This window comes from Gossypium raimondii, chromosome 5, assembly GCF_025698545.1.
Source record: "Gossypium raimondii isolate GPD5lz chromosome 5, ASM2569854v1, whole genome shotgun sequence".
NCBI classification, from domain to species: domain Eukaryota; kingdom Viridiplantae; phylum Streptophyta; class Magnoliopsida; order Malvales; family Malvaceae; genus Gossypium; species Gossypium raimondii.
In genome coordinates this window covers 51,697,684-51,721,291 of record NC_068569.1, presented here as the reverse complement: position 1 = coordinate 51,721,291, position 23,608 = coordinate 51,697,684, and the positions used below count along the sequence as shown (strand labels likewise).

Sequence of the window (23,608 nt, the reverse complement as noted above, 5' to 3'; positions counted from 1 at the left end):
TGGTAAGTTTGGTGTTTTGAATTGTATTCAGTTTGAAAATTGCAGGGAATGTTAGATATTTATAAAGGGGTTATATTGAGTTCACACAAAAAGATAAAACAAAATAAAATAATAAAATAAAAATAAAAAATTCCCCGAGCAGCTGAATTAGTCCTGAATCACTCCTAACTCATATTTTGGGCCTCGAGGGTCCATCTAAGGGACTTTAAGATTATTTTGTATTATGTTTGATAATTATTTGTATATTAATTGTAAATTGTCCGATAGGTCTAGTAATGCTTCATAACCTCGTTTCGGTGACGGTTTGGGGTTAAGGGGTGTTACACCAAACTGCAGGGTGTACTGACTTAATTCGAAAGGGTACCCCAAGGGACACACGGCCGTGTACCAAGGCCATGTGTCATACACGGTTAAGTCACACGCCCGTGTGCTTGGCCGTGTGGAGTGAAAATAGGCTTGGTTGAAGCCATATTTCTTACCATTTTCAAGCATACCTAAAACACCACATTTCATGCCATTTCAATACATTAATAGGCAGCCAAACCATGCTATTTCATGCACCAAACTTACAATATCAATTCTATCCATTTCATCAACTCAAATCAATACTATTTGTACATTCAAACACATACCAAACTAGCATGAGTCATTCCTCATTAATCACCTATTCAATCATATACCAAAGTACATATCATACTCATCAATACAACCTCTTTCAATATGTATTTTTGCTACCATCAAATACACACAAAGCTTGACTCATAAATATCATCTATTAGCCATTCACTTCTCAAGTCTAAAATCATGCTTTTCATAAGTAAATACTCATCATATACCAAATGACCAAATACATCACCAAAATCTTCATAAAAAAGACTCAAGCCTATACATGCCATATAACCAATATCACAAAGCTTATAAATACCAAACCATAGCTGGATAGTGTGATGAAATCTCTAACGACTTCCAACCCGAGCAAGCTTCTCTGAAACTCTATAAACATGAAAAAGAAAACAAAGTAAGCTATAAAACTTAGTAAGCTCATATGGTAATAAACTCATATTATTAAATAACCGCATTTTAAACAATTATTCAAAACATGTTATAATTCATATGATTTCACCATTCTATCTCGAATTGATTGCACATAGTTAATCAAGATTTTCATGAGTTTATTCATTCAAAACACGTATGGTTTGAATACTTCTTATCAATTCATTCACATTTTCATCTGCATAAGCAATTATATATATATAACTATATTCAATTCAATATTTATCACCTTTTCTTTAGCCAAGTGAATTATGTGAAATAATATCAAATAACGATGTTTCACACACTATGTGCCATATGTATATTTAGTTAAAACAACTATAACTCATATCTTACATATCATTCAATTCATACCTTATTATAGCCATATAAACACATTTTGGCATGAAATATACTTATAAAAAATCTTTTTCATTTCATATACATGATATAGTACGAACTCACCACTTTCATTCGATTCTCACATAAGTTTTGTACATACCTCTAATATTTATTTCGATCGTACTTTCATTCTTGTCTTGACTATGCCTGTTGAACCGTTCAGAATCGTTAAGGATGCTCGACAATCACATATAACTTGTACAATGCCATATCCCAGATATAGTCTTACATGTTATCACATATCGATGCCACTGTCCCAGACAGGGTCTTACACGAAATTGATTAATGATGCTAATGTCCCAGACATGGTCTTACATGTAATCACATTTTGGTAACCTAATGTCATGACATTTGTATCCTATACTATTCCTAAGGTTCGTACGAGACTTTCAAATATCATAACTCTGTCGATTCTTGCTCGTAGTTGCTCATTTGACATTTATAGCAATCCAAAGACAAATAAACATATATAATTCAATTCAATTCAATTCAATAGTAAATAAACATTTCAAGAACTCTCGTATTCTAGAGCTGGACTCAACATACCGGAGGTCTCGGCATGATACTTTATTAAACTGTTTTGGTCTGTAAGTAATTATGGGAGTCGTGGTATAAATTTTACGTTGGATTTTCGTAAGTGTTATTTGGATTGGGTTTTAGAAACTGTGGTTTTTAGTTCTGAATATTTTTAACGCCACTTATTACAATTTTGAACCATAAATTGTTAAACAATTTAGTTCGGTTTTAGCAAACTGTATTCAAAACGAGTTTTAAACAATTCTTTTGCAAATTGCTTTTAGATCACTTCGGTGGTCAATGTGACTTCCGAGATCCGATCAAAACTTCTGGCCAGGTTTTGGGGTGTTACAAAACATTTTTTGTGCGAATTTTTATGTAATAGAAACATCAGAAATAAAAAAATAAAAAAATTACATTTATATCGATTTGAATCAAGTTACCGGATTTGATATTAAAAAGAGTATTGAAAAAAAATATTTTTTTGTCTCTATATGAATTTGAATCAAGATCAATTCTTTTAAAGTTAAGAACTATTATTTTCATCATTTTCAATTTTACAAAGCATTTTTAGTGAAAACAATAAAAATACTATATTTTAATGTCATACTTCTTAAACTTCCAACTTTATTATTTCAACCAAAGTCTGATTTGGTTCTTTTATAATATTTTAAGAAATATAAATTTTACATAATTTCTTTTACTCATAATCTAATTTTATTTACAAAAATATATATTTCAAAAAGAAATTACCTTGTATTTGTATAAAAGTGATATAATTAATTTTAACTTAAGAAAATAAAATAATTCATGTTACTTTTAATTTACATTTATACTAGAATTTGACACAAAGATTATGTTGGAGGTCTTTTATTTAATATTTTTTGGAAAAATAATGCATGAAAAATATTTTCTCTTTAAAAGATGATTAATTTTTATAAATTAAAATGTCGGTACTTTTTAAGTAAATAGTCGAGGAGTTCATTGGTTTTATATTTGTTCGAGTTATACATATTTTAAATGAGTCTAATTTTTTATTCAAGTCCATTTTCAAGCCTAATATTTTTACTCAAATTTGAACGGGCCTTTGGAACTTAGACAGATAGTAATATTTTAAAATAAATTGTTAGTAATTATTTTAAGTGAAACAAATATTATTATATTTATTAATTAAATTTATTTAATTTTAATTAATTTTCAATTGAAGTAGCTTTACTTTTTATGAAATTGAATTAGCGTTATTTGGTTTGTAACATTAACTCATGCTTAAATGCAAAAAAAAAAACTTGTAAAATAATTAAAAATTAATTAAGGTACTAATTGAAAACATATCACAACCCTTGAATCATAGATTACATTAAACTAAATTTCTTAAATATAGTTTTTGTTAAAGCCTTTGATAGGTTGTTAAGTGGTGACACGGTAATTAATGTAGCGATCAAGTAAAATATCAATAATCGACTATTGGCATGGAAAAATTTGAAAAATATAAAAATAGAAAAATACTAAAAGTTATTTTAATAATTAAAATATTATTAAAATCATAAACGATTATAGAAAAATATAGAAAAAATTTAAAATTATTAAAATGTTATTAAAGTTATTAGAAATTAATAAATGTTACAAAAATTAGAAAAGTATTAAAGTATTATAATTTTTTAGAAAATTATAAGAAATATAGAAAAATATGAAAATTCTCTTAAAATTATAAAACTATAATATATAATTTTAGAAAAATTGTTTAAAATTATAAATATTTTAAAAAATTACTACTATTTTTTTAATTTCCTTTTAGGCACTACCTGCATCACAATTTATTCTTATAAACTTTTCTTGCATCATCTCTCCTTAATCAAAACAATTAAAAAATTGATTAAATCATTAAAAAATAATTAAAAAACAATTAAGCCATCAGGTCAACTATTATGTTATCAATTTTCAATTCAAAAGTCATGTCAACTAGACCTGTTAATGAGTTAGGCTACCTATCCAAACCCAAAGGCTTATTCGAAATTTGAGAGAGTTTAGGAAAAAATATTATGCTCGAAAAATGAGATTGGGTAAAAAAATTAGGCCTGTTTAAAATATAGGTTGGGCTCGGTCTTGAACATTCAAGGCCAGAGTCTGACCCGAGCTGACCCATTTTAAATTTTATAATACTTTATATTATGTTATTTTTATATATTATGTAATTTAAAACACAGTAAAAAAATAAACCTATACTAAATATATAATACTACTATAATATGAATATTAAAATAGTGTTAAGATAACTATATAAAAACTTTCAATAAATAAATTTTTTATTAAATATTAAAATAATATAATCTAAATATTTTTTTAAAAATTTTTAAAAATAATATGGACGAGTCTAAAATGGGCTTGAGTTAATGCAAATATAGACGAATCTGAGTAAAATTTAAGCCCATATTTCAGACTGGGCTGAGCTTGGGCAAGTATAAAGTATGATAATATCATGCTTAGACTCATCCTGACCTGTCCCATAAACACCTCTAATGTTAACCATCACACCATAATATAAGTCTTTTTAGAAAAAAACTATATTTTGTAAAGCTTAATTTAGTGCAATTCATAATTCAAAGAATTGAATTGGGTATTGTTTTCAATTAGAAGCTTATTTATTTTTAATTATTTTATGAGAATATTTTTTTTATATTGAGCATAAGTTTATCTTTACTATTATTTAAATGTTAAAAAGTGAATATTAATTAAATAGTGAAATTATCAAAATCTCTTTATAAAATTTAAAACTAAAACAATAATATTCAATTATATCGATTTTTATAAATATTTTTATTTTTATTTTTCACTTGTGTCCTAATATAATAATCTTAGATGAATAAATTAATTGTTCTCTACTGTACATATTGTGCCATCACCTAACTTTAATAATTGCTTATCTTCAATTTATTTACGACCTAACAAATAGCAATCCAAATGCTTGGCTAAATTATACCCTAAAAGGATGCATTCTTGTTTTGTTTATTCTATTTCATAGACTTATTTAATAAAATTTAATATATCAATATTTTCCGATTGAGTCTTAACTCGATTGATATAAGTATTGTTGCCAATTCAAAAAAACGTAAGTTCAAGTGCGCTGAAGTGCATTAACTTCCTATTTATGAGTTGAGGAGGGGTTATATGCTATAACAACATCTGAAACATTTATACCGACATTTGAGTTTTAGATCATATTTGATTTTTTTTTAATTTCAAAATAATTAAAAACTATAACATATTAACAATATTATTAATTAATAAGATTTAACTCGCATCTTTAATAAAATTTACAAATGTAATTGTAGTTATTAAATATTATTTTTATCTAATAAAATATAATTAATATATTTTATATATAATTTAAATATTTTATTGAAATAATATAGTAACTAAAATTTATCATTTTATTTCATTTAGGAATAGAACTAATTAACTAAAAAGGATAAAAGTTATCATAGAGGGTAAGAAAAAAAGTAAAAATCGATTCTACCACAAGCTTGACTATTATAATAAAATGTAGTTATCGATTATAACTATTATAGAGAGAGGAGATGATATATTCGTTATGTGAGGTTGTCCAAGCTATTCACTATAAATATCAATCTTGAGACCATGCATGTCTCCCAAGTTGCATAGTTTTTGATATTCGAAAGAGTAGTTCATTATGGAGAAAAGTAGGATTGAATATCTTTTGAAAAAAATAGAGGAACAAACAAGCAATGCTGGTGAAGAGCAAGAGAAAATATTGGAGAACATATTGAAACGAAATGCTGAAACTGATTACTTGAACAAGTTTCTCCATGGCCAAACTGATAAGCAACTCTTCAAAAAATATGTCCCCGTCGTTACTTACGAAGATATCAAGTCTTACATCGACCGGATCATCGACGGGGAGCCTCCGAATATCCTTACTACCGAAACCATTACTGAGTTCATCCTAAGGTACTAAGTTAATATATATACTTCTATGATTGTAGTAGAGGTGAATCTTAATTTTTTTTTTAGAGAATTAGAATAGAATAATAAAATTTTAAGGGATTATAACATAATTTTTATAATACACTGATCTATGATTTCATCAGTTTAATTTTTGAGGGGTCAAATTATAATTTTATTATAAATTAATTTTAATTTAATCATTTAATAAAGAACTTAAATGACAATTTTTCTAGTAGAGGGGGCTATGCCCTTGCCTACCCCTCACATTTGTCCCTAAATTTTAGACTGATCAATTAGATAGGTTGGGTTGATCTTAGATTGGTTTGGGGCAATCTCGATTGAATTGGACATCAAAATTTTTGGATTATAAGTTTGGACCATTTTAGATTATGCATTTTGAGTTCAAATTATTTTGAGTTGAAATTATTTAATGTTTAAAGCATTTTGTGCTTTTTTTTATTCAAGTTTGACATTTAAAATTAAGATATTTTAAGTTTATCGAGTCATTTTAAATTTCCATTCAAAATCTAATACTTTAATTTAATTATTTTGTGATAATTTTTTTCAAATAATTTTAATAATAAAATTCACTGGTACACTAAATTTATAATATTAACTGATACCATTAGCCATGGATTAAGAATTCAATTGAAGTTGCGCGTAACAAAGTTTTGATGCAGCTCGGGTACCTCGGGAGGGGAGCCGAAGTATGTACTTTCCACTGCTGATTGCTCGCAGAAAAGGACTTCAATCCCTATGTTGATGGAAGCTGTGATGCACAAGTAACCATCTTTACTCACAATTTCATAATCATAATTCCACCCTTTTAAATCACACATTCAAACCCAAATTATTTGTAAAATAAATAAACACCCGATGAATATATTATATAAATAATAATTGAGGATTCCATACAAAAATAATGGTAGGAGGACCAAATCAGATTATAATGATTAAATCATGAAATTGAATATAGTACCATGATGAAAATTATAAATTGACTAAACAATCAGGGTTAAATCAATTTTAGAGATTTGAATTTGACCATTATTTTTATATGAAAGTTTGAATTTTTTTCAAATTAGTCCTTGAACTTGGTAATTGTTTCCACATTAGGGTTGAATTTTTTTGTCCAAGTTAGTCCTTGAAATTGGTAATTGTTCACAAATTGGGGTATGAATTTTTTTAGTCCAAGTTAGCCCCTGATATTTCGTTGAAAACCCTAAAGTTCAGGCTCCAATACGAGAACAATTGCCAACTTCAAGTCCTAATATGAGAACAATTGTCAACTTCAGAGACTAACTTGGACAAAAAAAATTTAAGCCCCAATGCGGAAAAATTTCTTAATTCAGGCCCCAATATTAGATTAAACCAAAAAATAGTTAAGGTTTCAATGTGAATTTGTTACCAAATTTAGGTCCCAAATAGTAATTTAACTCAAAATATTACTATCATCTACGGTACCTGTATGACGTATCCATATCTATGATAATAATTTCAATGTGTGCTTTAACTTGTTGGTAATAAATTGACAAAACCTGCAGACATATTGAGGGTTTAGACAAAGGCAAAGGAATGTACCTTTTATTCAGTACCCCAGATTTCGACACTCCATCTGGTTTAAAAGCAAGAATGTTCTCATCTAGCTACTTATCAAGCCCCACCTTCAAGACCACTCTCTTTAAAATTGTCACCACCCCAATTGAAATCATCTTGTCTTTAAACAAACCCCAAAGCATGTATTGTCAGTTACTCATCGGCCTAATCCGACGACACGAGGTTCTCCGTATCGGCACTATCTTCGCTTCGACTTTTCCCAATTGCATCAAGTTCTTGCAAGATCATTGGAAGGACATTTGCTCTGACATCCGAACCGGCCATCTCAGCGATTGGATCACCGAACCGGATTGTAGAACTCCCATGTCGTCGTTCCTTTTAGAACCTAATTCGGAATTAGCCGATTTACTCGAACCGATATTCAAGAACGAATCGTGGGAAGGGATAATCACTAAACTTTGGCCTAAAGCAAAGTATATCGATGCCATTGTTACGGGTTCGATGAGTCAATACATTGGTTTAATTGATTATTATAGTGGAAGGTTGCCTATAATTTCAACGTTTTATAATTCTTCAGAAGCATGTTTTGGGATCAATATGGAACCATTAAACAAGCCTTGGGATGTTTCCTACACATTTCTTCCAAATATGGCTTATTTTGAGTTCATCCCTGTGGATAAAGAGAGCCCACAAAAGGCTCAAAAGCTTCATTTTAATGGCGTCTCTAATGAAGAATCGATTGAAAAGTTGGAGAATGGCAGTGCTCAAATTGTTGATCTTGTTGATGTGAAGATGGGTCAGTTTTACGAAGTGGTGGTCACAACTTTGGCAGGTAATTTATCTCAAATTTTCTGTTCTCCGAAAAATATCGGAGACTATATCCGTTTGGCTCTACATGATATTGAGGATGAAAAATTCTTCAATTTAATTATTAAGCTACAAAGTAAAAAGTGATTATGAAAAATTTCATCTCTCTTTTCCAACTTTTATACTAAGCAAAATCTTGAATATAAAAATTCAAATTGATTAACTTGAATTCGATTTAACTTAATAGTCAATTTGAATTCAAAAGTAACCCAAATCAATATACTAAACTTAAAAAGCCGGTGATGTCAAAACCTGACTGGTTAAACTGAGAATCGACTAGAGTATCCATCAATAAGAAGTATAAAATTAGTTGACTCAGAACTGAACTAAAAAATCAATTAAACTACCGAACCGAAATGAAAATATTCAAAATAACACAAACCCGATGGAATTTTGAAATCACAAACCTGAAACTAATTTTGACCGCTATCAGATTAATTCAACTAAAAACCAATCTGTCCCTTCCAATTGTCAGGTGTATTCGAAAAGAAATTTAATGCATTTTTACTGATTCATTTTATCATGATTCATTTCCAATTGTCAGGTTTATATCGATACAGAGTTGGAGATATTCTAAAGGTAACTGGTTTCCATAACAAATCTCCGAAATTCCAATTTGTGGAACGACAAAACGTGGCTTTGAGCATCGATAGGGACAAAACAAGTGAAGGCGATCTCAGCAAGGCTATCAAAGCTGCCGAAATCGAATTCGAGCCCCACGGTTTTCTTTTGACGGCATACAGTAGCTTTGCCGACACATGGTCCATACCGGGTCGATATATACTGTTCTGGGAGCTAAAGCTGAGAGATAGCAACACTGATCGGCTAAAACTCGACTCGAATACGATGGAACAATGCTGTCGTAGAGTCGAAGAATCGCTTGATTTCACTTACAGGTTGTATAGGAAGATGAATTTGATCGGGCCGTTGGAGATCAGGGTGGTGAAATTCGGAGCATTCGATGAACTGATGAATTTCTTTGTATCGAGGGGTGCTGCACCTCTCCAATACAAGACACCTTGTTGCCTTAAAATTAAGGAAGCCATTGAAATACTGGATTCCAGGGTTGTTGGGAAGTTCTTCAGCAATGGAAATCTTGCATGAACTTGGAATCTTATTAGTTTTTTTATATCTTTTTAGCAGGTGAGCCTTTGATGGAAATAAATATAGCTTTTTATGCTAGTGTTGTCTCTTTGGTATCCTAAATCTGGTTGAACTTCTTAGCAAATTTGGTAAAAGAATCATTGAGATGCTTGTATTTGCTTTTAGTTATTTCTTCAAGTTTAGTTCTTGATATCAATCTATTGGTTCATCGATTAAACGATTGAATTGTTAATCCATGATTGCATCAATTTCATCTCTAGAACGGTCATAGGAAATACAGAATATAAAAGAATTCTTTAATTATCATATAAAATACAAAATATCAAATATTAAATAATAATATTGTTCTTTAAAAAGAAAGGAAATTTAGACTTGAAGGGTTGTAGGATCACCATCAAGTTAAACGGCATTAAAGTATCTCGTATAGCTCTCGTTCTAAAGAGAGGTCAAAAAATCGATAGTCTTTACATTCTACATGGTTCAATGGTGATCGGTAAAGCAACAATTTCATTGTATGTTAAGGAGTCAGAATCGACTTGTTGAGGCATGTTATACTCGATTTCCATTAAGGTTCAAAATTAAGAAAGATTTGGGATTAATGGAAAAGGATATTAAGTTGGTGGGCTCCATTAAAAAAATCTGGGAAATTTAGTGACTGAATGGTACTAAGTTAGGTCTCAATTCTGGTTCAATTAAGCTGGAACCAGCTGGTTCCTTAGTAGGAAGCAGAATGATCACTGATGGATAGGTCACTTGAGACTTTGGTGACCGTGCAAGAATGGTTATATATATGTGTGAGAAGGATTTTTCAGGAGGTAAAATTCTTCTTACTTCTGTTTCATTTTCTTCTCGTCTGCATCATCTTCTTTATTTGCTCCGAAGAAGAGAAAGTTGAGGAAAGCCCTACATGAGACAATGATCATGAGGTTTAAGTATAGAAAGTAGAGAATTCGGTGAGCTGTAGGCTTCTTCATCTCTTTGTATTCGTAAAATTGAGAAAAAGAGAAGTAACGATTTTTGAAATATTTGAAAATAAAAGTTTCTACATTATATTGGATTCTGGGTTTTTAGTTCAAATTCCTTCAGTTTAACCAATATATTTGGTTGTCATGCTTAGTTGCTAGGATGAAGGAGGCTCTGGCATATGTAAAAGCTAAGTTGTCGAGGATGAAGGATAACAGATGAGTTTCGTACTCCACTTTTGGGTGTTTGTTGGTTATTGTGTTGCTTGAATGTTTTGCTTGTATTTTTGCTCTAGGTTCAGTTTGAATTCCATGGTTGTATATTATTATGGTGAATGAGAAAGTTATGTATGCATAAACTTGTATAAATATATGAATGCTTGCAAGTATGTTCTCTTGGTGCAAAATATGGCTATGTATTGATGTATTAACATATGGCGTACTACATGTTATGATAGTAGGCATAATGTTATGCGTGAAATGTATGTATATAAAATGCGGAGTATGATGGAAGTTACTCTGGTGGGTTAGTTGAAGATAGAAAAATTGGCATAATGGAGGAATGGACAAGTTGATAGGGGATTTAAGAAAGTCTGGCGGCGTTGTGGTATGGTTACCTACAGGCTCTACGAAGCGGCACCATGAAAATGATTATCTACAGGCTCTATAGAGCAACACTTCGAAAGAGGTTTATTGAATCCTCAGAGTCAAAAGTCCATGGAGAGTCATGGCATGATTCGATGAAAGATAGGTACACCTTTTGACAAAATGAAGTCCACCAGGGCAATAAACAGGGAAGTCAATCGGGGTATATATGTGGAAACCCTTATATGAATCCCGTGATGAAGTTAGTTACAATACTTATAACATATAGGAACGTGGACAAGCGTGCTGATAAGAGGTACAGTTAAGATGGGAAGGCATGAGGAATATGTAAAAATGCCTTGTGCGTAGATATGTGTGGAAAAAACAAAGATATTTTCTTCAGAGTAACTGCAAAGAAATATTCGTTAATAAAGCCCACCAGAGGTGACAGACAAGTCAACAGGGTCATAAGGAAGTGAGACAGTTATACAGAACTTATTCCTAAATGGGTATTGGCAACAAGGTCGCCAGCAAAAAGGAAGTCCACCAAAGACCGTCTTATGCTAAAAGTCAACCAATGACTATCTTATGTGGAATGTCTGCCAAAGACTATCTTGAAGACAGAGATGTCTGCAAAGACCAATGAACGAAAATAGAAGTCTATTAGCTGATAATCGTTAATCTTGAAATTTCAATCTTGATGTAAATGATAATTGTTAATCTATTAACTGTAAGTTTTTTATGTAATATGTGGAAATAACAAGCTGACATGATATTACACATATGATAATTTATTTAGCACATCAGATTTTGGAAATAATAAAACTTAACTTAGTGAATTTAACAATCATCATTTGGTGAGGATTGAAATTTTCAAATTTAAAAAGTACAAGGACTAAAGATGACCAAATTAAATTATAAGGACTAAATCAATAGCTTTTATAAAGTACAGGGACTAATATCAGAATTTTTAACCAAATTCATACGAGATCAAATGTATTTTTTTAACTCTTAATGTATATTCTTATTTTTTATTTATAAAAGTTCTTATAATTTTTTTTTATGTAATGCAGTAATTTAAAGGATTTGTATCTTTCTGTGCGGTGCACACTACTTACGGCCGCCATCACATCAGCTATGTCAACCAGTTTCAGAATCATAGATGGAAATTGTGATCATGTCTGTTGAAGTGTTAGAATATTTATCAGCTCGTTAAAAAAAATCCCTGTTTTCATGGCTGATCTGATAGGAACGAAAGATTATGGAAATGGGTTGAATTTTTTGGAGGAATTAACCGAAAATGGTCATCGAATTCAAGAACAAGTATTAGAGGAGATACTGCTGAGAAATGCTGGAACTGAATATCTAACTCGATTCCTCCATGGCCAAACTGATAAACAACTCTTCAAAAACAATGTACCCACTGTTACTTACGAAGATATAAGGCCTTACATCAATTGAATTGCCAATGGGGAGACTTCAAATATCCTTTTAGCTGACCCCATCTCTGAGTTCATCCAAAGGCCTGCAACATGTTCTTAGATTTTTTACTCTTAATTTTTGAAAGATTTCCATAAGTTTTTTATGTTCTTAAACCATTAAATTTTTATGCAGCTCTGGTACTTCAGGAGGGCAGCCGAAGTTGATACCTATGACAGCTGAAAATTTTGAGAAAAAGACGTTAGAACTCACCCTGGTTGATCCAGTCGTAAAAAAGTAAGAAGCCTTAATTTTTTGCATTTTTATTGAAAAGAATTAGGCACTTACCATTACAAAATCACCCAAATTTTCCTTGAAAAGAATACCCAGGCTTTGTTATTCTAAAGGGCAAATCATCAAACACCTCTTGAGCATTGTTTAGAAAACACAAAAATGCAGAAATTGGACTTACCCAAATCCTTCCAAGATCAGCACTTAACCAGAACACCTGAATAACAAATCCCAAACCACCCACAATCCTTAAAAATTAAAAAAGGCCATGAACTTTGATCCAAAATGTAAAGTGATGTTGAAATTTTAATTTACCACCCTCATTAATTTGTTGGTATTATTTATTGGGCATTTTACCAATAAAAGTCTTTTTTTTTTTAAATTATCGAAATGAGCTTGGTAAAAAATTAATTACCGGAATGGCGCAATTCCCAGAAAACGCGTTCATGTTAGCACATTCTCAAGTGACGAGGCAAGAAAGCGCTTCTTTGAGGAAGCGTTTTGCCCGCGCATGAACAGTAACAACGACTACTTTTTTTACCGTTGGTGACCCCCCCAACGGTAAAAAAAAACTATAAACCTCCATTTCATTTTTTTCACACCTAAATCATTTCTCTCAATATTCTCTCAATTTCTTGTTAAAAAAGCTTTTATTTTTTTAATTATTTTAAAAAAAGTTTTTATTTCATTTTTTTGAATTTTTTTAATCATAAAAATTTGATCGTGTTAGCAGTTGCCGGAGAATTAATTCGTCTCGATAACAAGCACATATCCATCGAACAAATGAGAATGGTAAGTGTTAAATTTAATTTTAAAATATTATTTAAGATATTTTGATTTATGCAATTTTAAATAATTTTTATTTTATTATTTGTTATAAAAGTCTGTAGATCGGATATTGCAATGCTATATTCGTAATATGCATAGTCCTCCATCACAGTTCGTAGAGAATTACCTACGGGAAGCGAGTTTTTGGCACTTGGCGATGGTAGGCCGGGGATGCAAGTTGGACCCAAAACTGATCAGTGTGTTGATTGAGAGGTGGAGACCCAAGACGCACACATTTCATCTTCCATGTGGAGAGTGTACTATCACTTTGGAAGACGTAAATTTGCAATTGGGATTGCCGGTGGACGGGTACGCAGTCACCGGGTCTGTTCAATCTGGTGATTGGGGAGTGGTATGCTACGAGCTTTTGGGCACTATTCCAAATAATATTAACAGAGGTTGGATCGAGATGGGCTAGTTACGAGACATATTTTCGGAGCCGGATGATGATTCTATGGAACTAGAAAGAATCTGATATGCTCGGGCATACATTCTTCAAATAATTGGAGGTTATCTGATGCCGGACTTGTCATAGAACCTTATACATTTGAGATGGCTGCTGAAACTCGTTGATTTTAGAGCAGTTGGTGAATTTAGTTGGGGGTCTGCCGTGTTGGCAACATTGTACCGGGAGATGCGCAGGGCGACGCGATTGAATAAAGTGAAAATCAGAGGTTGCCTATCACTACTGCAGTCATGGGCACAGTTTCACTTTCCATTTTTACGTCCTCGAGTGAACCACCCATACACATTCCCACTCATAACGAGATAAATTTTATAATAGATTTTATAATTATTACGTAGATTTAAAATATAATCGTATGATAAAAAATTATTTAATTAGATGGAACTATTCGGCAAGTTATGCTTGATTACCTACATCCCTTGAAGATATACGGATTCTATTGGACCAACGGTCGGAAGCACAAGTATTAAATAAAATAGATATTTCCATCATGAGATAGGCGATTGGTATTTAGTATTTAGAATTTAGTATTACTTATGCATATAACTAATATTTTCATCATGTTCATATAGTTTCCATGGACAACATACGAGGATCCAACAATTCGGGAAATAATTCCGGATGAGTACCTCCAAAATCCAAACGTTTGGCATGTGAAAGTCCCATTGGTCAACTTTGCAACCATGGAGATGCATCAGTCGGACAGAGTATTACGGCAATTCAGATTCTGACAACCGATTCCCATGGCACCTGATGTGTTGGATGATCATCACAAAATCGACCTACGGCAATTGCATACGGGTTGGCCGAGATTCTGGTCACACTACATCCAAATGTGGGAAGATCGATATGATTATATACCTATTCGGGAACCGATCATCGTTCTAGAGTTAGCGTACGTGCTGGAATACATGTCATTGTTTAAGATCCATGGCAAGCTGTATTTACTGTCGAAAGAGGAGAAGCAACAACAATTGCGTGTTTAAGATCCATGGCACTTGCGTGTTCAAAGGGAACGACGTGGCCCTTTAAATCCAGGAAGAAGGGACGATGATGCAGACCCATCAATAGTGCACACACAATCACTCGGCCCATCAACATCGCTCATACAATCACAGGCCCAGCAACAGCACTGATACAGTCACTCGGCCCAGCACTTCAATCGATGACACCCATGACACAGCCTTGTCAGATGATGCCAAGTGCGTATGCTAGCCCTTTTATGTATCCTAACCTTTATATGTTTCTTTTTTCTAATCCTATGGCAAGTTAGTGTTCATGGCCTGATTCATCTCCTTTTTCAATTACGCCGAGTGGACCGCCGATGTATAGGCCACTATCGCACGAGGGATCGCAGGAGAGGCCGTCGAGGAGCTCTTCTTTTTACCAATACTCATCACCGTATGAGTTTCAAACAGCTTCGCCGTTGGTGATGTAAACACCTCCACAGTCACTATTCTATCAAGGTGGCTCATTGTTCCAACACCGACAACTAGATCCCCTACTGGAAGAACCAGAATCCCCACCGGAGCAACCACAACCCTGACTAGAAGCTGGACAAAGGAGGAATCCAGCGCGTAACCGTTGACGGCGACCATGTGGCACTGAATCCGACAAGCACAGAGATTGATTTTTATTTTAATATATTTGTACGCCTATTTTGAATATTTTGATATTATTTGATATAATAAAATAGAAATGATTCTATATTATTTCATGTAATAAAATAGAAATTTACTTTTCCATTTTTAATATAATAGAAATTCTTTTAAGTAAGGCAATATTTTGAATATTTCTATATTATTTCATTTAATAAAATAAAATGTTGTTTTGAATAAAGTAATTGTAATTTACTTTAATATTTTTAATAAAGTAGATTTTCTTTTAAATAAGTCAATATTCGAATATTTCTATATTATTTTATTTTAAAAAATATAAATAATAAAAAGTTTTTTACAATAACGTTCAACTATTGCAATTTGGGCATGACCGGCTTGTATAGCGTGGGTCCTTACATTATTTCATTTAATACAAAGTTTTTTAATTTGTACACTTCGTCGACATAGCTCATCAGATTCAGACGGAGATTCTGACAAGCTGCAATTACATGAGCGCGTGGATAACGAAGTGCGTTAAACATCCCACAGTCGCAAGTCTTATTCGCAAGTGTACACGATATTGCCCGCCAATAACACCTTGGTGCGGTCTGTCAAACTCTGTCACGTGAAATCATAAGTTGTATTGATCGTGACACACTGTGTGTATGGTGTTCGCCCGCGCCTTGGCCTTGTTAATTTCTTACTGCACCATACATGGCCTCCCTGCATCTAGCCTGCATAACTCGCTCCACGCTTTGGAAATAGCACCGCTAACCGAAAATGTGTCTCTCGCACAACCGAAGTTATCAGTAGATGGCGCGTTTCTTTTAGAACAGAATTTATGCATTCAACCAGGTTTGAGGTCATATAACCATATTGTAGGCCTCCGTCGAATGCTTGTGCCCACTGTTCGAAAGGTATGTTACAGAGGTAGTCCGCTCATTCGCCGTTAATTGAACGCAAAACTACCAACATCTCATGAAAACGATCTTTATTTATTTCATACCTTGGCAATATAAGTTCATAACGAATATTACATACCACTCTTTCATTTAGAATAAATTCAAAATGACAAACGAAATTATATTAATAGAGATTAAATATCGATGTTGGTCATGTTGGATCGCCGGCACCCCTACGGCGCAGCGAAAAAAATAAAATCGGCGACCCTAACTATGGATCCATGTGTGAGGAACGAATCGGGGTGATCAAGGTTACGAAATTACCTAATGTTTATTCAGAGTAGACAACAACACCTCAACAACGAGTAGTCTGATCTGCTGTCGAACCAAGCCGTAATCTATTGTGATCCCGACCTCTACGTAATCCACCCAGTTGACTACGAACGGAAGGAATCCCCAAAACAGTTTTGAGAGTTATTTTTCTTTGACGGCTGCTAGGCTCAAACAAAGAAAAATGGGATTATATATATATATCCTTTTGTTTTAGGGTTTTTAGGAATTAAATAAATAAAATAATATTTTTATACCGAAAATTATAATTACATTAATTATAATATAAGTTCGGTAAACCATATATTTATTTGAATTCTTATGCTAACCAAATTCATGTCACCATTATACATACAACAACCTTGTACATAATGTGTTAGAAATTTGATTACCGAATTAAATTAATTCTATAATTAATTTAATTCAAGCGACCCCAAAAACAATACCAACTATGGTTTATTCCGTTCATTTCAACTATAGGGTGTGACCCTGTAGGTTCCTGTAACGTTAGCAGTAACACTAGAATGATTCTAATGCTACAAGCAATGAGTGGCATCTAGCAATGCATCATTGCTACCTAAGTCACAAGAGATCATGATTCGACATAACCTTTTTTTATGATTAACCTTTTATGCAATAATCCTTAAGTCCTTTATCTCTGGATTGGACACAAGTCATGGAATAGTCACACTTGCATTGTCCATTCCATGTTCCTTGATATCTTAAGCAGACTACGATATACAAATAAGTATGACATCTAATATCAACTTATTTGAGCATGACCATGCATTTCTAGTCTCACTTAATCAAGTGGCCTAAGATATTACTCCTATTATGTAAGAGGGACTTATCCTATATCGACCAACCATATCCCTTTACATAGATTGTGGTATATCCAACATCAGTCTTTATAGAACAACCGATTCTGATTGCACGTTTGATCGTATCAAAATATACAACTCACGATGTTGGGATTATGATGATCTCAAGTCTGTGGATCATATAAATATTAATCATTATGAGTAATGTCGTGACAATTACATAATAATCCAAGAAACATACTCATAACGGGTCAGTCCAATATGTTGTTCTCTAACACACATATTCATGTAATGATTCTGACATTCCATATCAATGACAACTCTTTATCATCAATCAACTACATGTTAGTCTTAATGCATTATCGTTGTCCTATCCAACAATAATACTTGACTAAGAAACTTTTAAGAATAATCATATTATTCTCAGGACATTATTATAAAACAGTTTATTTATATACACAGAAAAGAAACTGAAATAATAATGGTAACGCCTTATATTAATAAACATGATAAATCAAGTATGTTATTACAACCATCTCATGATTGATCTTTGGGCATACTCTAACAGGTCACTTGTCGTCGTTCACTCTTAGATGGATATTGCCTGTAGTAGTTGGAAGCAACGTGCCTTAAACAATACCGATGGTTTGTGCGCTGCCATAAGCTTCCCTGTCAATCAATTGCAGCTAGTATTCTGGTGCCCTGATCCAAAATAACATAGATATCAGGTTGGGGGCACACGCGTCTCCTTAACCTAGATAGAAAGAAATCTCAGTCATCTGCTGACTCCCTCGGTGTTATTGCAAACGCAATTGGAAGAATTCTCAAACTGTCATCATGTGCCACTGCTAGTAATAGCCGATGGGTATATCTACCAAACATAAAGGTCTAAAACAAGCATTTGAACACTTGGCATCCACGTAGCAATCGACCGTTATAGTACGCATGTTCCGTTTCAAGGTCTGTTAGGCAACCTAAGATGTATCTCTCTAGCACTTGACACCACTACCATATTTCATTATATAAAGCGTCCCATCCACTATACATCTTCTCCAACGCCTTCTGCTTAGCTATCCAAGCCTTGCGGTAAGAGGGTGTGTACCTCATTTGGCTATGAATATTGGCAATTAAGACCGGCACTGAAGACTTGGGATCTGCCTTCATCGTGGGTAGTATCAAGCCAGCTAACATAGCTGAATCCATCTTGGGATGATCTTATGAAATACCCATCAACGGAGTGCATTATTTAATGCAACATTACATAATAACAATATTATTTAGAAACCTTAAATAATGTACCTGCAGCACATGTATGTGGACCTTTGTACTTTTTTTATCTCCCACAATCCTGTCATTTTCCTCAACGAGGCGTAGATTTTCCATGAACATGTACCGTCTTGCACTGCACACTTCGCCTCAAACTTATCAGCTTTGGATTTAACCACATGGTAGTTAACGTCGTTATTAATGCTATGCTGTTTTAATACACCAATAAAACTATCCTTGTTGGAAAAATCATTACCAACTTCAAATTCATCCAAATCTAGTAGCGAACTTGTACGATCATGCAACCTGTGTGATAGATCTGGAAACTCCAGCGAATCATTTGCAGACGGATCGACATTATGCATGTGGGCTGGAGGTGAGTATGCCCTGAATTGTGAATCTTTTTCTTCATCTGAACCCCCTTCAACATCTTCAGGTTCAGTTGGAATAGGCTCTGATTTAGAAAATAGTCCAACTTCTGCACCATCGGGCCCGGACTCTCAAGGTGGATGCACATCAGTGTCATCTTCTGACCCACCATCATCTGAAACGTACGAGGTCCCTTCATTGTTGGACGTTGTAAGGAGTACATCATCCTTTCTTCTAGGCATTTCACAACATCCCCAATTCGATGTAGATTGCCAACCACTAGAAGTTGATGCTGTTCCTCAGTACGTATTTCTAACATCAAACATTGATCCACCGAGGTGCATGTCCCATCCACTGACAGAGTGTTGTACAGGGATTGTGTATTCTATATCGCTACCAAACATAGGCTATTACGTGTTTTGTAACCCACTAACCGAGTGTCAGGCAGGGGTCATGTATACCTCTCAAACAACAGTTGCAAGTACATCATTTGGTGATGTAAATTGTACATATAACTCAATATAAGATGCTCCACTAGCGAGACGAGTTTGCACCATTGCCTTCAAGTTACGAGCACCTTTTATGTCGAACGAGTCATGTCACCGGATCAATAGAAGAACAAAACTGATACGCCTAATTCTTTTACGCCTAATTCTTTTACGAAATTCTGTCAAATCTATGTTCCGGTTAAAAATCAGTCGCACTATATTTTTCGATAAAAAATAACATCATTCTCGGTGTGACGAACCTCACCATCATAGTAAATAACAACACTAATACATTCACTCATCTTCAATTTCTATCCTTCTTAGCCTATCTAACTTTTTTTTTGCTATAACTTATACAATCTGATAAAAACTTTTGCCTCATTTATATCCTTAGGCCAAACAGGAGCTACTGTAGCAAAAGCGCGTCCACGTGGGAGTTTCTTTCAGTACTTTTGCTGACAAAGCATGTGTTTAAAGCGTTTTTGACACTATTTGCTTAGAAACGTCTACTCAAAATTATTTTTTCAGGAGCTACTGTAGCAAAAACGCATCCACGTGGGAGCTTCTTTCAGTACTTTTGCTGACAAAGCATTCTGCTTAAAGCGTTTTTGACGCTATTTGCTCAGAAACGTCTACTCGAAATTATTTTTTCAGGAGTACTGTAGCAAAAGCGCGTCCACGTGGGAGCTTCTTTCAGTACTTTTGTTGACAAAGCATCCTGCTTAAAGCGTTTTTGACACTATTTGCTCAGAAACGTCTTCTCGAAACTATTTTTTTAGTAGCTACTGTAGCAAAAGCGCTTCCACGTGGGAATTTTTTTAAATTAACAAATAATTTAATTAGGTAACCCTAAATCCAAAACCCTAATGTATTTGATTTTTTCTTTAAAAACCTTAAACACTAAACCCTAATCTAATTTTTTAAAAATTTTATAATTAATTTACTCAAGTAACCTTAACCCTAATTTATTTGATTTTTCCTTAAAACCCTTACCCTAATATGATTTTTTAAAAATTTAATTAATTTACTCAAGTAGCCCTAAACCCTAATTTAATTAATTTTTATTTAAATACTATAAACACGAAACCCTAATCTAATTTTGAAAAATTTATAATTAATTTAATTAAGAAACCCTAAACTCTAATCCCTTATTTATTTAATTTTTCTTAAAAACTCTAAACCTAAAAACCCCAAAACCTTGACCCTATACCCTAAACCCTAACCCTAAGCCCTACACTAAACACCCAAAACCCTAACCCTAACGTAGGAAATGTGGGCAAAAGGAAGCATTTTCCTGCTTCTTCACCTGAGAACGCGCTGATGTAAATGCATTTTCGGGGAAATAGGGCCATTCCGATAATTAATTTTTTACCTAGCCCATTTCAGTAAATTTTTTTTAAAAAAAAAGGGCTTTTATTGGTATTTTGCCCTTACTTATTACTATGCAGCTTAAATCTATTTTACTCCCTGACTCTTTATTTTTGCTAGCATCCATGTTTAACACTCATTTTGGTGCATATAAGGATATCAGTTTGAAGAATGATGTAGATACATAAACATCTTGGGAAAAATTTACGTCTATATATATCACACTTCACACACTTGCACCGGTGTTCGGGTAACATAGTCTAAAGAAATAACTAGTTTAACTTGCTCTTTTCTTTTCATTCTTTTAATGGTATGACAGATATTTTGATGGCTTGGAAAAAGGCAAAACAATGAGCCTTTTTTTTGTCAAAAAAGGGAGTGAAACTCCATCAGGTTTAATAGTGAGACGCTCTCATCGTGCTATTTCATGAGCGATAGCTTCAAGAAAAGTGTGCCCAAAATCTGCACAAGTCCTATTGAGATGATTCTCTGCTTGGACCACAAGCAAAGTATGTACTGTCAATTGCTTACTGGTTTGCTGCAACGTGATCATGTTGTTTCAGTCAGTTCGATCTTTGGATCCGTTTTGGCAAGGAGCATCAAGTTCTTAGAAGATTACTGGAACGAACTTTGTTCGAACATAAGAACTGGTTGCCTTAGTGATTGGATTACTGACCCTGGTTGTAGGAACGCAGTGTCATCGATCCTGACTAGGCCTAATCCAGAATTGGCTGATACGATTGAACACATATGTGGCAATGAATCATGGGAAGGGATTATTAAGAAACTTTGGCCTAAAGCAAAATATATTAATTCCGTCATTACTGGTACCATGAGCCAATACATTTCATTGCTTGATTTTTATGGTGGTGGGATCCCTTTAGTTTCACCAAGTTATGGTTCTTCGGAGTCTACTTTCGGGATCAATTTAAATCCTTTAAGCAACCCCTACGATGTCTCTTACACCTTTCTCCCAAACATGGCATACTTTGAGTTTCTCCCTGTGGATAAAGACGGGGAAGAGAAGGCTCGAGAATCCAATCTTGATGGTGTTTCAAGCCAATGGTTGTCAGAAATGATAAATGCAAACGGAAATGTTGAACATGTTGATTTTACAAATGTGAAACTCGGTCAATATTACGAGGTTGTCGTTACAAATTTCACGGGTAATATTTCCCATTTGTTTTAGATTTGAAATATTAGATTTCTTTTGGTTAATAAAGTGTCTTAATTGTCTTTCCAGGCCTGTATCGATACCGAGTTGGAGACGTTCTCAAGTTAACCGGCTTCCATAACAACTCTCTGCAGTTCCAATTTGTCGAACGACGGAATAGTGTTTTGAGTGTTGATATGGACAAAACAAGCGAGGCAGACCTCTTGAAGGCCATCAGGAACGCAAAACGCCATCTTGAACCACTTGGCTTCGTACTGATGACATTCAGTAGCTATGCTGAGACTTCATCGATACCAGGCCGGTATGTATTGTTTTGGGAACTCAAGTTCAAAGATAATGGAACAATGCTGCTCCATAGTAGAAGAATCATTGGATTTCACATATAAGTCCCTTAGAGAGGCCAATAAAATTGCAGCATTAGAGTTAAGAGTGGTAAAGCATGGAACATTTGATGCGCTTATGGACTTTTATGTATCAAAGGGAGCTTCTATCAACCAATACAAGACACCTCCTTGTATTAAATCTGAGGAAGCTGTGAAGGTATTGAATTCCGGGGTGCTTGAAAAGTTTTTCAGTCCCAAAACTTTCTTTTTAAGTTGAATCTGCGGTGGGCTCTATATATGTAGTTTTTGTAATTATCTAAATTTGAATTTATATTTATTATCCGCATTAATATTTTCTAAAAAATAATTAATTTTTTTCACTCAATTAGGTACTTGAACTGTCAGAATACATTAAAAAAAACTCATTGATCGTTAATTTCTAATTTTGTCAATTAAAGTTATCCTATGCTACAACCACAATATGACGTGTGACAAAAAATTATAAAGATGGCAAACTTTTATAAGAATCATAAAAAAATATAAAATGTATCAAAAAGACCATTCAAACATTAACTTTAACCGTTAGATTTCTTCTTCGTTTTTTTTTCTTTTTTTTCAGTGAAAGCCATCACGTGTAACAAAACAACGTGACAAGCGACAAAAAAAATAAAAATTAAAAATTAATAAGAGTTATAGAAAATTATAAAATACTTCTTTTGATATGATAATTTTTATAATTTTTTTTACATATTTTATGTTTCTTTATATTTTCTTATAATTTTCTTACGACTTTATAAAATTTTATAAATTTTTGGGGAATAATTTTATATTCTTTTACATTTTATATATTTTTACAGTCTATATATTTTACACTTTTTACGATTTTTATAGTTTTATTCTATTTTTAATAAATTTTTAATATTTTTATTAAAATTTAATTATTCTTATAAACTTTATTGATTTTTATTTTTATCATT

General features: G+C 33.1%; 1 protein-coding gene and 1 pseudogene across 1 annotated transcript; both read left to right on the top strand.

Moving 5' to 3' along the window:
• Positions 1-5,590: 5,590 nt before the first annotated feature.
• On the top strand, positions 5,591-9,673 carry LOC105766479 (indole-3-acetic acid-amido synthetase GH3.17). Its single transcript, XM_012585952.2, has 4 exons — positions 5,591-5,916; positions 6,594-6,695; positions 7,458-8,302; positions 8,882-9,673. The coding sequence occupies exons 1-4, from the start codon at positions 5,639-5,641 to the stop codon at positions 9,439-9,441; spliced, it is 1,785 nt and encodes a 594-aa protein (XP_012441406.1). The 5' UTR covers positions 5,591-5,638; the 3' UTR covers positions 9,442-9,673.
• A 2,486-nt stretch (positions 9,674-12,159) lies between these two features.
• LOC105766478 (indole-3-acetic acid-amido synthetase GH3.17-like) lies at positions 12,160-22,908 on the top strand (annotated as a pseudogene).
• The last annotated feature ends 700 nt before the right edge of the window (positions 22,909-23,608 follow it).

Coding starts and splice junctions, on each gene's coding strand:
- LOC105766479 (XM_012585952.2), top strand. CDS start 5,639: ATGGAGAAAAGTAGGATTGAATATCTTTTGAAAAAAATAGAGGAACAA. Junction 5,917..6,593: donor ATTACTGAGTTCATCCTAAG/GTACTAAGTTAA, acceptor GTTTTGATGCAG/CTCGGGTACCTCGGGAGGGG. Junction 8,303..8,881: donor GGTGGTCACAACTTTGGCAG/GTAATTTATCTC, acceptor TCCAATTGTCAG/GTTTATATCGATACAGAGTT.